This window comes from Vulpes lagopus, chromosome 15, assembly GCF_018345385.1.
Source record: "Vulpes lagopus strain Blue_001 chromosome 15, ASM1834538v1, whole genome shotgun sequence".
Lineage (NCBI taxonomy): Eukaryota > Metazoa > Chordata > Mammalia > Carnivora > Canidae > Vulpes > Vulpes lagopus.
The window spans coordinates 9,128,352-9,144,428 of NC_054838.1; the positions used below are offsets into that span (position 1 = coordinate 9,128,352).

Below are 16,077 nucleotides of genomic sequence, written 5' to 3' on the forward strand. Positions count from 1 at the left end.
TAGGAGACTGAGCAGTCCTGTGAGTGTCTAAGACAGATGTTCAGTTAACCCCATGAAGGGTGGTCACAGTGCCATGAGGGAAGGCTGGACAAAGGCCTATTTCAATATGAGGAATCAGGAAGTCTTCCTTGATTGAATTTGTTGTTGTTTAGATTTGTTGTGTGTTTAATAAATTTTACTAATGGGTAAAATTGGGTGAAGGATAATTATGAATTTTGTGAAGCTGACAGGTATTTTACCGAAATCTCAAGGGTGGAGCCAAAGGTTCAGTGAATGGTGTATTACAGGTAACTATGAAACATTAGAACATAATAGGAAACAACTTGGTATGAATATTGTGTATCGCTCTACTGAAGTTACTCAGCTATTCTCACTGCAGGGAAATTTTCACAGGTTATTCTTTTTGTTCCCACTGTCATATTCTTCAGGACCGGCCACTCTTTTAAATATTTATGAAAGGGCAGCCCAGGTGGCTCAGCGGTTTGGCACCGCCTTCAGCCCAGGGCCTGATCCTGGAGACCTGGGATAGAGTCCCATGTCTGGCTCCCTGCATGGAGCCTGCTTCTCCCTCTGCCTGTGTCTCTGCCTTTCTCGCCTCTCTTTCTCTCTCTCTCTCTCTCTCTCTCTCTCTCTCTGTCTCATGAATAAATAAATAAAATATTAAAAAAAATAAATATTTATGAAAGAGAATTTTGAACACACATAAAAGAGAATTGTCTATTGAACTCCCATGAACCCACCAGGCAGCTTAAATAATTTTGATGATGATTTTTGGTAGGCTAAATTTGAACTAAGAGGGGAAGGAAGGGATATTTTAGCAGGAAGGAGCAGCCTCTTGGGGGAAAAGTGAGGAAAAAGTAGGCATATTTAAAAACCTGCCAGTCTGACTTAAGTAGGGGAGTTGGGGAAGATCAAGTTGCTAAATTGGCACCACAGTGAGAGTGATAGCCTAAAATGTCACATTAATTAAGTAAGTGGGTTCTCAGGTTGTTTTAAGAAAGTATACATATAGTATATCAAGATTTGAAAATTGATTTCCTTAAAACTATCCAGGCTTGGAAAGTCTTTATGTACTTCCAGAGGTTCACACATCTCTATTAGAAAGTTTCTATTCTAGAAAGCAGGAGATTGTTTATTATAAAAGGTTTGGAGGAATGTGAGTCAGGGATGGTAGAAGGAAGTTTGGGGAGAAGGTATACTTTGTATTTATTTTCTTGGACGAGAAAGATACATGGAAAAGAGACCAGTTATAGTAGGATGGCAGGTGCCTGATAGCAGAGAACCTAGCCGGACAGCAGAGAGGCAAGGTTTTGAGATGCAGGTGGCTAGATTATATGGAATTAGTGGGAAGGAGGATATACTTGGTTCTGACCTATTTCAGATCAGCGATGAAATTAGACTTGGAGAACTGGAGATCATCTAGTGTTACTCTTTCATTCTTGCAGATCAGAAAGCCTAAGCATCCTGAGTGATAGAGCATGCCTGACATTGCACAGCTCGGGAGAGACAGGCAAGAAGACTAGAACCTTTCTGTCTTGATTCTCTGCCCTTGCTCTTACCTTGCAGTTCCCCAAAACACCTTTTGATGTTGAATCTTTGGCCATTAATTCCACACTTGAGATTTTGGTAACATATTTATTAGCCTCACCAAGTTCCTAAGTATTCTTCACCTGTAGATTTTCAAGTTTACCAATGGGCCCAATTTAGAAAGACATATGATAGACTTTTTGAAATAAAGAGCTAAAATAAGTAGAGGTTTATTTATTCTTTCGTGCAATGGAGTTGCTAAACATTTTCCTGGTTCACAGGGATGTGGCTAGAGTTGGTTATGAGAATAACATAGATTCTGCTGCTAAAATAACAACTTACAGAAATGTCCACTGTCTGTTTTTTTTTTTCCTTTTTTAAAATTTAAATTCAGCTTGCCAACATATAGGATAACACTCATCCCGTCAAGTGCCCTCCTTAGTGCCTGTCACCTAGTCATCCCATCCCCCAACCCTCCACCCCTTCCACAAACCTTTGTTTTCCAGAGTTAGGAGTCTCTCATGGTTTGTCATCCTTTCTAATTTTTCCCCACTCAGTTCCCCTCCTTTCCCTTATAGTCCCTTTTACTATTATATTCCGCATATGAGTGAAACCGTGTGATGATTGTCCTTCTCCGATTGACTTATTTCATTCCACATAATACCCTCCAGTTCCATCAAAGTCCAAGTACCCACATTCTGTTAACTAGAATTCAGTTTGGAGGGATATAGATAGTACAATAATTTTAAAAATTCATTTATGTTTAAAATAATTTTGTTGGTTTCAACCTATATTCCCTCCCAACAAGCAGCAATTTTTTTTTTTTTTTTTTTAAAGTAGGCTACATGCCTAGCATGGAGCCCAGTGAGGGACTTAAACTCACAACCCGGAGATCTAGATCTGAGCTGAGATCAAGAGTCAGATGCTTAACCGGCTGAGCCACCTAGGCACCCCAGCATTTTTTTTTTTAAACGGGGCTCTTAGTATTTCCTTCTCCTGCCAGCCACTGACTACTTTGTCTCAGTATTGTTGATGAGCAAGGTGGGTCCCAGGAAGGAACAGAGGAAATAGAAACAAAGAACTAGGGTCTAGTGAGGAGAACATGGACTAATGGAGCCTGACAATATGATTTCAAAATCTGGCTCAGATACTCTTTAGACCTTGGTAAATGTTGATTTCCCCATCCAGAGTGTAGAGACAGTTTTAAGGATTAACTAAGAGAACGTATATGAAATACTTCGCCTTGTGCCTGTAATATATTGTTTGAAAATGTAGTAAGCAAGGTTAATGAGCATAGTAGAATAGTATAATAGTATAATAGGAATGAGTTGCCTGTGTGTGTTCACACGGCAAACATTCATTGCACTCATCTGAAACCTTAGCACTATGGTAAGTACCATAGAGGATATAAAGTAAGCAAGAAATATGTTTTATCTCCCAATAAGGAACATAATAATAAATCCATAACTTCTTAGATTGCTCTGTATACATTTCAAAGCACTTTCACATCCATGTTCTCATGGTACGCAGAGTTCTTATAGTTACATTTTACTTATCAAACAACTAAGTACAGGGATAATATTTATTGAATTATATCTAAGGTCACCTTGTAAATTCACACCGGATGGCATATTTGATCATTCTCTTTTAATCAAAGAGTTAGAGTACATGGAAGCACTACAGAGTAGTTAGGACTTTCTGTAGGCCAGATGCTGGGCTCTACATTGGGAATTCAACTAAAGTAGAATAAGAAATGACCTTTGTCCTAAATAAAGTCATATTCTATTGTTGAAATAGACACAATTGCCATATATAATGAGGTAAGTGCCCTGGGAAGCATGTAATTCAGCTTATGGGCATCAAGGAATCTCTCAGAGGAAGAATGATGAAGTGAAGCCATGAAGAAAGAGGGAAGCAGTTTTTAGGAAGCAACATCCTCACATTATCACCTTTCATGTTCCCAGTCAGTATACTATGCTCTTTTGTCTATTTAGCTCCTGTAGTCATAAGAAAACAGAATGTTCAAAGTTGCAGAGTTTCAGAAGGACTTGGCATTCTGAGACAGAGTGAAGAGTTTGCTGGGTGTTTGTAGCAGGGGAGTGCCTGGAAGACAGGGTTGGAGAGGTAGCTTAGTAGCTGCTATGGAGCGTCCAAAGAACCTTTTACAAGGTGATTTGGAATGGGTTTTTATTTTTTTATTTTTTTATTTTTATTTTTTTTTTGGAATGGGTTTTTAAAATAACTTTACAGTAAGATTTAAGGATGTATGTCATGATTTGCTAGCACTCATTTTATAGATTTGAAAGGGGCCTTCATATTAATTGTGAGCCCCTCATTCTGTGGTGATAAACTAAGTACTAATGTGAAGTGATCTGCTTCCTGTTACAGAAATTATTAATGGCAAATCAAAGCTAGAACCCTATTTTGACCTTTCCAAGCTACTGTTTTTTCCAGTATACTGCTAATGTGAATGTAGAGAGGACGTTTTGGGTGCAGTTGTTATGGCCATGCTGATTTGTAGTGCCATTGTTCTTGACTTTCTTATAAGTAAACATGCTTTCTTTGCCTTTTTTGGGGATTAGAGAAAAATTTTGGAGAATTGGAAGCAAGGAAAGATATGGAGAATACGGAGCTTGTTTCTTCCCTGGAAGATGTTCTGCAGGCCAGCAGCCCCTAATATATTGTGCTCGCCCTGGCTCCAGGATGTGGGAAGTGAACTTTGATGGGGAAGTTATAAGTACACATCAGTTTAAGAAACTCCTCTCATCACCACCTCTCCCTGTGATTACTCTAAGGTAATGATTTGTATGGCTGGTAAGGACTATTTGAGGATTTTACCTGCAGGAGTTGGGTTGAAATCTCTGATATTCCAGATGTGTTAAAAATTTTATAATGCTTTCCAAGAATGAAGTTGAATTTATATTAAAGATTTAGAGAAACCAAGTCTTTAACCAGTTATCTTTGAGATGATTAAAATAGATCGAATAAAGGCAGACAAGTTAAATGCGGCAGAACTTTTCCTACATAGGGAGCAGCATACTTTTATGCTGTGATTCAATCATTAATAGACTCTTTACTTCCTAGATCAGACCCTCAGTATGACCATACAGTTGGATCCTCCCAGTCTTTGTCTTTCCCCAGACTCTTGTATTTTAGGTAAGTTTCTCCTTTTGATCTTTCAAAAAACACACAACACTTTTTCTCTTTCAAAAAACACACAACACTTTTTCTCTTTGCTTCTTATTCATAGGTGGTTAGCTTTTTAAAAGTTTTTTTTTGTACTAAACTGTTTTTGGAAAATTAGAAAATGCCTATGTTTCTAAGAGAAATAAAAAAGATCATAGAAATATGCTGCTGTTTTTAGTTTTCAAATTGACTTTACTCTGTAATAATTAGAGCTAAGAATTGTCGGTACTCTTTTTTTCATAATCTCTCCTACCTGTTGGGAGGTTAGAATGAAAGCAAGTCTCAGACTGAAGTCAACCACACATAGGGATGTTTCTTAGCAGGTAGGCACAAACCTAATTGTAGAACTTGTTCTTGTAAGCATGGTAAACTTTCAATTCTGTGTTCTTTAGGTGCTCTGTCAGGTACCTTGCATGAAAGCTTTGCTTGAGGCACATTCAGAAATATTCTAATTTCTTTTGTTAAGATTTTATTTATCTATTTGAGAGGGGGTTAGGGGGAGAGCTTAGGGGGAGACTGAGAGGGAGAAGCAGATTCCCTGCTGAGCAGAGAGGATGTGGGGCTCCATTCCAGGACACTGAGATCATGACCCAAGCCGAAGGCAGACGCATAACTGACTGAGCCACCTAGGTGCCCCATGTTCATCCATATTCTGACATGAGGGTTCAGCTAGCCATCCAGTAGATCAGGTGCAGAAGTCCACTCTTAAGTGATAGCACAGAGTGCCACTAAAGGCTGGGTTTGTCAGTTCTTAGAACTTGTTCTGCCAGTGTGGGAGTCCAGTATACAATTTCCAGCCAATCTCTGGCTCTTGAACTCATTTCATCAGTGGATATTATTTCTAATATCCTTTAGGTGATGCACAAGATCTATACTGCAGATTCAGAGAATGTTATTTGGAGGTCATTTTAGGATAGTGTGATTGGGGCTTCATCATCCGCTCGTAGAAAGTGATTAAAAAAAAAACCCAAACTCTCAAAATGTTAACTAATTGCCCCCCCTCCCCGTGTGTGTGTGTGTGTGTGTGTGTGTGTGTGTGTATGTGTGTGTATCGCACTGCCTACACTGATGAATTTAAAATTAAATTGTAGACAATTTAACATTTTCATAAATTCTTAATTCAGCCTGAAAATTACAGAGAAAAGTTGATATTTGTTCATAGTTAGATAAACCATATTAAAAACTCTTCCTTTATTATAATTTATAATTATGTATTCATACATTTATGCTTGTCTTACTCTTAGTAAGTTCTGTAAGGACTTTGTGTCTGTTTTGTTCATTATATTATTCTCAGTGCTTGGCATAGTGTCTGGCACATGATAGACACTTGCTGACTGTGGTGTGATTTGTGAGGAAACCCTTTACCCAAGGGTATGTTTTCTAATGGAAAACCATGGTTCATTTGGTCCTTCTGGTAGAGTTGTTCCTTTGAGTTAAGCTATTTAGAGCTCCTAAACAGATAAGTTTCTGCCATCACATAAAAAGCCCCTGATGATCTGGCCCTGCCTGCTCTTCAGCTTAAGTAATAATTAATGCCAGTTTGAAGCCTGTGCTGACTCCTCCAGCAGGCTTAGATTAGACACTTATTCCCAGGCACTCTTGTCACACCTTCCTTGTTCCTCTGTCACCACCCCTATTTCACTGTACTATGAATGTCCATCTCAGCACCAGATTGTAAACTCCTTTGCTCTGGGCTTGGTGTTAGCCACAGAGAAGGCCCTCAAGTAACAGCTCAATTAAAGAATTCAATGAAGATTTAAAAAAATGAGCAGGAGGGCTTTTTGTTTCTTTACTTTTTTCCTCCACCTATACACTTGTGTCCTATGGTAACCTTTACTGTTACACCCACAAATCCCAAAGGAAGCAGTATATACTTTGTTTTCTCTTGGGTAAACAGTACCACTTTCTCTTTCTTGACCTTTAAAGCTATTCTCTTTAGGTTGTGTCCTAGTCTGTTTATTATCAATGAAAGGACAAGGGGAGGGATACATAAGTTACAGAGTATCAGCTCTTAGGTAGGCCCCTCCTAAGATTTCCTATGGAATCTTTCCAAGCTGAGTATCAAATTTAGTGTCAAAATCATGATTGTGGGGGTGCCTGGGTGGCTCAGTTGGTTAAGGGTCTGCCTTTAGCTCAGGTCATGATCTCAGGTGGTGTAAATAAAAATGGTATATATTAGGAAAAGGCCTCTGTTTTCTAATTTATTTATTTATTTGAGAGACATATTGGGGAAGAGGGGCAGAGGGAGAGAGGGAGACAATCTCAAGCAGATTCCCTTCTGACCATGGAGCCCAACACTGGGCTTGATCCCCTGACCCTGAGATCATGACCTGAGCCGAAATCAAGAGTCAGATGCTTCACCAACTGAGCCACCCAAGCACCCTAATGTCCTTGTTCTTAAGATTATAATTTGTTGGAGAGATGTGATATTTCTACAAAACTTAACAATAATAAAAAATAAAGGTTGCAACAGTGCAATACATGACTAAGTGCCATATGAACAGGGTTGACAGGAAGTAAGGTGAGTGCAGGAGAAAGAGTGGTTGCCAAGGGCTCTCAGAGGATTCCAGAGAGAAGTAGCACTTTTGTGATCCTTGGGAGGTGGCTAGAGTGAGAGCATTATAAATGGGATGCCCTGACTGAAGGGAAGAACCAGATTACTCATTGGTACATGAGAAATAGTAGCAGCCTTCAGAGAGTAAATGAATAAGTATAAAGAAAGGAGTATGGAAAGAGATGAGCAGAGATAGAGAGTACCAGAGGACTGGCAAAGGTGAACCAGGGAAGTGCAGTGTACCAGACTCTGGGGAGGTAAGATTCAGGAAGGAAGGAACAATCAACAGGGTTGGCCCCTGCTTGAGCATTAAGAAGAAAGGAAATAAGGAAGGTTCACTTGGTTTGGCATTTAGGAAATCTATGACGATGAAAATGCAGCTATGTAGAATAGTCGGGATTCTGGATAATAGTTGGTGAGTGAGTCAGTGTAAATAAGAAAAGAAAGAGGTGTAGAGGAAAAGGTATAGAGGTCAGGTTTAGAGAAAAACTCCAGGTTTTAGAGCCAAACTGTCCTTGGGCATATTATTTCATCTTTTTGACTTTCAGGTTTTTTGTTGTTTTTTTTTTTTTTTTTTTTTATAAAATAGGGTAAAGCACATATATCTTGAGGAGTAACCACAAGGTTAGATGATATAGGTAGAGCCTTTGATAAAGCTCCTGGCAGATAGGATAGTTGACCAGGGGTTTTTTTTCAGCCTTTTATTGCCTGCACACAACTAAGGGCATCAAAATATTACCATCCCTAAAAGTGGCTCACTAGAGCATTGATTTGTGCTGAGGTGTGTAGTCTGTTTTGAATGTGCCCTTTGCATACTAGTAATAGGAAATTTAGGTGCTTTAATAAATGTTAGGTAAAATGCCAGCCTTTTCTTTTTCTAGAAGATTCTTAGTGTATCTAAATTTTTCTCAACTTGGCATCATATTGTGCTATTTTTTAAGGGACTCTTGTTACAGACATAAAAGAGGTGTTAGGACTTGATTAACTGGATCACTGTTATGTTTTCTTTGTAGTTTCAATTTACTTTAATAGCTGATCTGAGGGTCTCACTGCAGGGAATTACAGTGAATAAACTTGGGTACAGGAATAAACTTCTGTACCCAAACAAACTAGAATTCTCTAAATATCTTCCCTTTTCTTTTATAGTGAGCACTGTGTGCTGACTTGGACAGAAGGAGGAATTTATATTTTCATTCCTCAGAATGTTCAAGTTCTTCTCTGGAGTGAGGTCAAAGGTAATTATATTTTTCTTCCGTATGTGAATGTTTAACCTCATGCTTATAAAAGATTTAATTATCTTAGGAGAATTCTTTTGCAGCGTGAAAAGTAGAAAAATAGACTGAGGTGACTTTCTTTTAAAGATTAACATCATAGATGTTTCCCACTCTAAGGTATTTCCCTAGCGTACACTTGTAAATTTGTGTTCAGTTATTCAATTTTTCATGGATAATTTTATTTATTTTTTAAGTCAGCTCCATGCATGGAGCCCAACATGGGGCTTGAATTCAGAACCCTGAGATCAAGACCTGGGCTGAAGAGTCGCTGCTTAAGCAAGCCTCCCAGGAGTCCTTTCATGAATAATTTTATGTGTTTATTATTATTATTATATTACTATAATATTATATTATATATTATAATCATAATATATTTTATAATATTATAATACTATAATGTTATAATATATAATAATTATACAATATTATTATATTTATTATTATTATTAATAATAATGTGTCCTAATAGTTTGAGGTTCAAAAAGTCCTTGGGGAACAGCATTTTATGTGGCTGACGCAGAGAAAATCAATCTCTGATTTTCTTTAGTTTAAACCAGAAATGTCATTGCTACTCAGGGTGTGTATCTTATCTTCGTCATTTTCTACTTTGTAGAGGTATAAAAAAGAGGAACCGTTGCCTACTGATCTAATTGATACTGATTTCTTGTGGATTAAGTTGCTAAGGTTCTCCCTTGAAAAGGAGTGTTTTTAAAAAAATTGACATATACACTGTATGAGTTCAGGTATATGAAGTACTGATTTGATACAGTTATACAATTAACCCTTCAACAGTGGGACTTAGGGGCACAGACCCCTGGGCAGTCGAAAACTGGCATGTAACATTTGACTCCCGGAGAGCTTAACTACTAATAGCCTGCTGTTGACCCGAAGCCTTGCTTGATAAACAGTTAACATACTTTGTATGTTATATGTAATATTTGCTGTATTCTTACAATAAAGTGAGCTAGAGAAGAGAAAACATTAAGAAAATCATAAGAAAGAGAAGATACATTTACTATACTGTATTAATGGAAAAAATTTCACGTATCCATACCCATGCAGTTCAAACCCATATTGTTCAAGGATCAGCTATATATTGCAATATGATTACTGTCTTTTGTGATGAGAACATTTAAGATCTAGACTCTTAGCAACTCTGCAGTACGTGATACAGAATTGTTAACTGTAATCACAAGGCTGTGCATTAGGTCCCTAGAACTTGGGATGGCTGGGTGGCTCAGCGGTTAAGTGTCTGCCTTCGGCCCAGGGCGTGATACTATAGTCCCAGGATTGAGTCCCGCATCGGGCTCCCTCCATGGAGCCGGCTTCTCCCTCTGCCTGTGTCTCTACCTCTTTCTCTGTCTCTCATGAATAAATAAATAAAATCTTAAAAAAAAAAAAAAAAGATCCCTAGAACTTAATTTGTCTTCTAACTGCAAGTTTGTACTCCTTAACCAGCATTCTTCACCGCTCCAGTCCCTGGTTACCATACTTAGTTGGCTTTTTTAGATTCCACCTATAAATGAGATCAAAAACTAGTTTAAGTTCTTTCATGATGTTCTGCCAAGATAAGTATTTTCTCATGAATTGTTTGTCAATTTATATATGACATTAAAATCCATGCATTGACATCAGATTGTAACTCTCAGAAATGTTGTAGTCTGGTTTCTAATGTAGAGTGCTCTCTTAAATCCTCAATTTCTTTTCACAGAAAGTATCATTTATTTTATATAGTTTTTAATTCCAATATAATTAACATAGTGTAATGCAGTTTCAGGTGTACAGTATAGTGATTTGACAATTCTGTACATCACCCAGTGCTCACTATGACAGACAAGTGCCCTCTTTTTTTTTTTTCCAAAGATTTTATTTATTCATGAGAGAGAGAGGAGAGAGAGAGAATGGCAGAGACACAGGCAGAGGGAGAAGCAGGCTCCATGCAGGGAACCCGATGCGGGACTCAATCCCGGGACTCTAGGATTAGGCCCTGGGCTGAAGGCGGCGCTAAACTGCTGAGCCACCCGGGCTGCCCGACAAGTGCCCTCCTTAATGTGCATCACTGGTTTCCCCCATTCCCCCACCAACCTCCCCACTCTGGTAACCATCAGTTTGTTCTCTGTCGTCAAGAATCTGTTTTGGTTTGTCTCTCTCTTTTTCCTTTGCCCTTTTGTTTAGAAAGTATCATTGTAAACATAGCATTTTAGATAAGAGAGATGTGTTTCTCTGTTTATTTTTGATCTTATAAGAAGTGTCTAAAATATTTCTTCACTGAATTGCAAGTATTCTAATAGAGATGAAATTTAGGCAAACCAAACTCCATATAAAAAGTGAATTTATTAAAATAATTTCAGTCTTTGCCAACATGAAATGGAATATTTGGTTAACCTTCTGTGTGTTCACCCCTGTGGGTTTTGTAGATATTCAGGATGTGGCCGTCTACAAGAATGAGCTGTTCTGTTTGCACCTAAACGGGAAAGTCTCACATCTTTCTCTATTGTCTGTGGAACGCTGTGTGGAGCGCCTGCTGAGGAGAGGCCTGTGGAACCTGGCTGCTCGCGCTTGCTGTCTTTTCCAAAATTCTATTATTGCCAGCAGAGTGAGTCAGAGACTTACACGTTCATCTGGTTTGTTAAAACCACCCTAGCTTGCAGGAGTGTGCTAGAAAGTTGCTTGTCTTTATTAGACCTGTCTGTAGGACCTACAGATAAAGCAGCAATAAATCACTAAAGGAGGTATGGCAGACAAATCTAGGGGTGGGTGTGGGTAGAGGGTAAGAAAAAGGGTATACTTCCCATTTTAAAAAATTACATTCTCAGAAACCTCCTTGAATTTCAGGCCCTGTTTTAAGAGGGATGATTGTATGTACAATAACTCTCAATTTTTAATTCCTAAGATAATTCTCATTAAGTCTTTCACTAGCTTGTTAAATCTTTTTATTTTTTTTTTTTATTTTTATTTTTTTAAAACAATTTTGTTTTTCTTTTGTTGTTTTGTTTTTTTTTTTTTTTTTATTTATGATAGTCACAGAGAGAGAGAGAGAGAGAGAGAGGCAGAGACACAGGCGGAGGGAGAAGCAGGCTCCATGCACCAGGAACCCGATGTGGGATTCGATCCTGGGTCTCCAGGATCGTGCCCTGGGCCAAAGGCAGGTGCCAAACCGCTGCGCCACCCAGGGATCCCTTGTTAAATCTTTTTAAAGCACTTTTGAGATTTTATGTTCTCGGTTATATCTCTTTCAGTATATTGACCACTGAATTTAGATTTAGTTATAAATAGTAAGCTATTCTATTTGATTTCTGCTTATCCTTTCATTAGGGAAGAAAATCTTTAACTGCAGATAAATTGGAGAATCTGAAGTCTCAACTGGACCTCACAACCTATAGTGATCTAATTTCTCAACTGGAAGAATTGATTTTAAAATTTGAACCTTTGGATTCAGCTTGCAGCAGTCGGAGAAGCTCCATTTCATCACATGTAGGTAGTTTTATTATTTATTTATTTATTTATTCATTCATTCATTCATTCATTCATTCATGAGAGAGAGAAAGAGGCAGGCAGAGACACAGGCAGAGGGAGAAGCAGGCTCCATGCAGGGAGCCTGATGTGGGACTCCAGGATCAAGCCCTGGGCTGAAGGTGGCGCTAAACCGTTGAGCCACCCGGGCTTCCCCAGTATTTTTACTTTTTAAAGGGTTTATCTGCACAGTAAAGTTTTTCTTCCTTTGAAAAGAAATATCCCTTAAGATCCCAAAACTTATCTTCCTTTCCATATAGTAGATTTAGGGGAAAGGGGGCGGAGTTGTCAAGAGGAGGCTTTATTTCCGTTGTTGGGCAGCCCTTAGGAAGCCTCTGTTTACGTGTGTCTTGGAGCTACATTTTATTTTATCATTATTTATTATATTGTTTCCAGACATAACTCATATAGCCTCTAGCAAAAGTTGAGTTGTTCCTAATATGTGATTTCAGATGCTTCGTACTCATTAGAGTCTTAGTGTAGCTCAAGATTGCTTCCTTACTGCCCCAGTCTCACAGCCAGGATTCATGGAGGCAAGCTAGAGAAAGATGGTAGTGTTCTGTCACCCGTACGAGAAAGTGATCCAGCTGCCAGGGACCTACACCTTGCTCACCAGCTTGTTCTATTAAGCTATAATTGTGGTTATTGACTTGCACTTATTCATATTGGTTTTTCTCAAAAAAAAGGAGGAGTTTCACTTTGATTTTTTGGGGATTCTTTTTATTTGTAGGAAAGTTTCAGCATCTTGGACTCTGGTATATATCGTATCATTAGTAGTAGGAGAGGCAGTCAGTCGGATGAGGACTCTTGTTCCCTTCACAGCCAAACTCTCTCAGAAGACGAGAGACTCAAAGAATTTGCCTCACATCCAGAAGAGGACCAGCCAGATCCGTGCTGGAGCTCACGCGGAAATGAAGGTGATGGCAGTGTGCTTTGTTGGCTGCTGATAGGAAGCAGTTATTTTCTGTGACTTCTATTGGCCAGGGTTAACTTGTGCATCTAATTTTCTACATGGTGTTAATAATTTTTATCATGTTGATAGACTTTCCACTCAGACCTGTAGATCTGCTTGCCCCTGGGAGAGTGGGTTTATGTTCAGTCGTGTTTTTCCCCCTCTTGCTTAGGCTAACATCGATAACAGTCCCTAATTTTGGTCATGCATCATTGTGCTGGAAAAGTTAAGAAAGAAAGTCATTAACCAAAGGAGTAGAACAATTTTATCTTGACTAACCAAATTATTTTCCATCAGGAATGAAAAATTACCACAGTTTTGGGGGCCATTGCCTTCACTTTTCGATGTTCGAGTATTCCTGTGACTGAACTATTGAGAAGAGATTAATAGAGATTCTAAACTTCCTTTTTGACTTATGGGGATTCAGGGTTAGTAGGACAATGAAGGTACCTACCTAAGTGTTTTATATGTGGACCATCCCGTGCATCTTGTAAACCTGTGTTCTGCTCATTTGTATCTGGGTCAGTTGTGATTTTGGTATGGAACCCTTCATTTCCTTTGGTTTATTCATTTCAGAATTTTTCTAAAGATTAAAAAAAAAACCTCCTGTGTGATTAAATTTTGTTTCTTTTTCCCCTGATTCCATTCATCAGACAGTGTTTCTCATGCTCCCGTGACATTTGAGACAGATAAGAATGAAACATTTCTCCCCTTCGGCATTCCACTATCATTTCGTTCTCCATCTCCTCTTGTGTCTCTTCAGGCTGTCAAGGAAAGGTAAACTAATCTGTCTTGCCACTGAATCCTGTTTCTGGTTTCACTTCAGTTGTCACATTAGGTACTTTTGCACTGAGAATGGAAAGACATTTATTTATATACTTTTAAAAAGATTGTATTATTTTTTTTTTTTTTTTTTTTTTTTTTTTTAATTTTTTTTTTTTTATTTATTTATGATAGTCACAGAGAGAGAGAGAGAGGCAGAGACACAGGCAGAGGGAGAAGCAGGCTCCATGCACCGGGAGCCCGATGTGGGATTCGATCCTGGGTCTCCAGGATCGTGCCCTGGGCCAAAGGCAGGCGCCAAACTGCTGCGCCACCCAGGGATCCCAAGATTGTATTTATTTATTTGAGAGAGGGAGTGCATTCGAGAGAAAGCATGATCCAGGGAGGTGGAGGTGGGCAAGGGAGAGGCAGGAGACTCCCCCACTGAGCAGGGATCCTGATGTGGGGCCTGGTCCCAGGACTCCAGGATCATGACCTGAGCTGGGGTGCCCTGTAGAAAGACATTTTAAATGAGAAAAAATGAAAGCCTCTTGGTTATTTCTATATAATGTGTTATCTGAGGCTATTAGCTTCTCATTTCTGTCTTGGGCAGTTTAGCTTCCTTCTTCTTCTTCTTTTTTTTTTTTTAGCTTCTTTCTTTGAGTACTTGGATATTCAAGTTGTTAAAATGTGTCCTCCACTTCAGACAGAGCAAAGTTTGAAAAATCTGTTTTTTCCTCATCTCTGATAGAAACAGTTCCTATATATCATTAGTCATTTCTTGATACTTTCTCAGTTTGGGCTCAGAATTGGAGACTCTTAGGAAGTCTAACTACTCTGTGAGCCTAGAATTAGCATTTAAGTTTGAGAGCAGACTTTGTAAAGCTACTTAACTGCTTATCTGAGTCTTACTGGATACAGTTTTCTGTTTTGGGTTTTTTTTTTTTTTTTTAATTTTAATTCCAGTATAGTTAATATACAGTGTTATTAGTTTCAGGTGTACAGTATAGTGATTTAATTACTGGATACAGTTTTGCTTATAAAGGAGGCTATATAGTGACTAGTTAACCATTGAGTGTCATGGAGAAATTCTGTTATTTCTCTGGCCAGGCTGAGGCAGGTGATCATATGGCCTCCTTTGCCTAAGTTGACAGAAACATTACAGACATAGCTGGAGTTAAAGATTTTTTTCTTTTTTTAATTTTTATTTATTTATGATAGTCACACAGAGAGAGAGAGAGAGAGGCAGAGACATAGGCAGAGGGAGAAGCAGGCTCCATGCACCAGGAGCCCGACGTGGGATTTGATCCCAGGTCTCCAGGATTGCGACCTGGGCCAAAGGCAGGCGCCAAACTGCTGCGCCACCCAGGGATCCCAAGATTTTTTTCTTTAGCATTGAATCCAATGAAGTGAATCTTTATTATATTGTAAATTTTACATGGGCCTTATGGGAAATACGTAGTTGATTAGGGAAGTTGCTATAAGCATAATCTTTTTTTTTTTTTTGTATTAAGTCCAAATTACCTTACTAGGAGTACAAGAACATAGAGAATGCAGATACAGAATTTTCCGTTCTTGGGAGTAATGAGGGGTTTTTTTCATTATTACTTTTTTGCTATTTGACTTCTAGTGTTTCTAGCTTTGTACGTAAAACTACTGAGAAGATTGGCACCCTTCATACTAGCCCTGATCTGAAAATAAGACCAGAACCCAGGGGTGATGAGCATTTATGTGAAGAGGATATGAGTCCAGTCACCTGCCCAAAGGAAGAAGACACTGAGTAAGCTCTTGCACATAAATCTGGGTAAATTCTAGAGGACTCAGCTGTCATTTTGGAGAAAGCCATAGACAGTGCTATTAGGGAAGGCACATGTATGACCCTGTTCATTGTAGATTGTGTAGTTCACTAAAAAATGTGAATGCCATAAAGGTAAGTGTTGGAAAATGACATCCATCCATGACAAGTCTTTTGAGAGAGAGTTTTAAGTTAGCTCCTGTTTCATTTTTGCTCTCCCTTCCCTCCAAATTTTTCAAACTTCTGGGTTGTTAGAGAAGAGTATTAGATTAAGAGTAGGATGATCAACAATTGAGGCCTTGTCCTTGCTGTGCTTCTGACTAGCATGTGACCTTGGCTAAGTTACTAATGCTCTCTGGCCTGTCAGATGAGAGCATTGGCATTGATGTCTTGGCACGTACTTTCTCAGGGGATCTGAGCATTGGAAGCACACAGGTTCAGCACTCACCCAGGAACTGAGAGCCCCATAGGCCCAGGGAACGTGGACAGTCAGAGGAAATAGGATAGGTCTGTG

The 16,077-nt window shown here is 38.8% G+C and overlaps 1 protein-coding gene across 5 annotated transcripts in view; it reads left to right on the top strand.

Moving 5' to 3' along the window:
- Positions 1–16,077, top strand: part of HPS5 (HPS5 biogenesis of lysosomal organelles complex 2 subunit 2) — a 43,962-nt gene that overhangs the window by 16,053 nt on the left and 11,832 nt on the right. For all 5 annotated transcript variants that reach the window (XM_041730019.1, XM_041730015.1, XM_041730017.1 and 2 more), the window contains 8 exons: positions 4,110–4,322; positions 4,612–4,683; positions 8,414–8,502; positions 10,959–11,137; positions 11,857–12,015; positions 12,785–12,971; positions 13,660–13,783; positions 15,399–15,548. In XM_041730019.1, the coding sequence (XP_041585953.1) occupies positions 4,110–4,322; positions 4,612–4,683; positions 8,414–8,502; positions 10,959–11,137; positions 11,857–12,015; positions 12,785–12,971; positions 13,660–13,783; positions 15,399–15,548 (1,173 nt within the window). The remainder of the gene's footprint in view (positions 1–4,109; positions 4,323–4,611; positions 4,684–8,413; positions 8,503–10,958; positions 11,138–11,856; positions 12,016–12,784; positions 12,972–13,659; positions 13,784–15,398; positions 15,549–16,077) is intronic.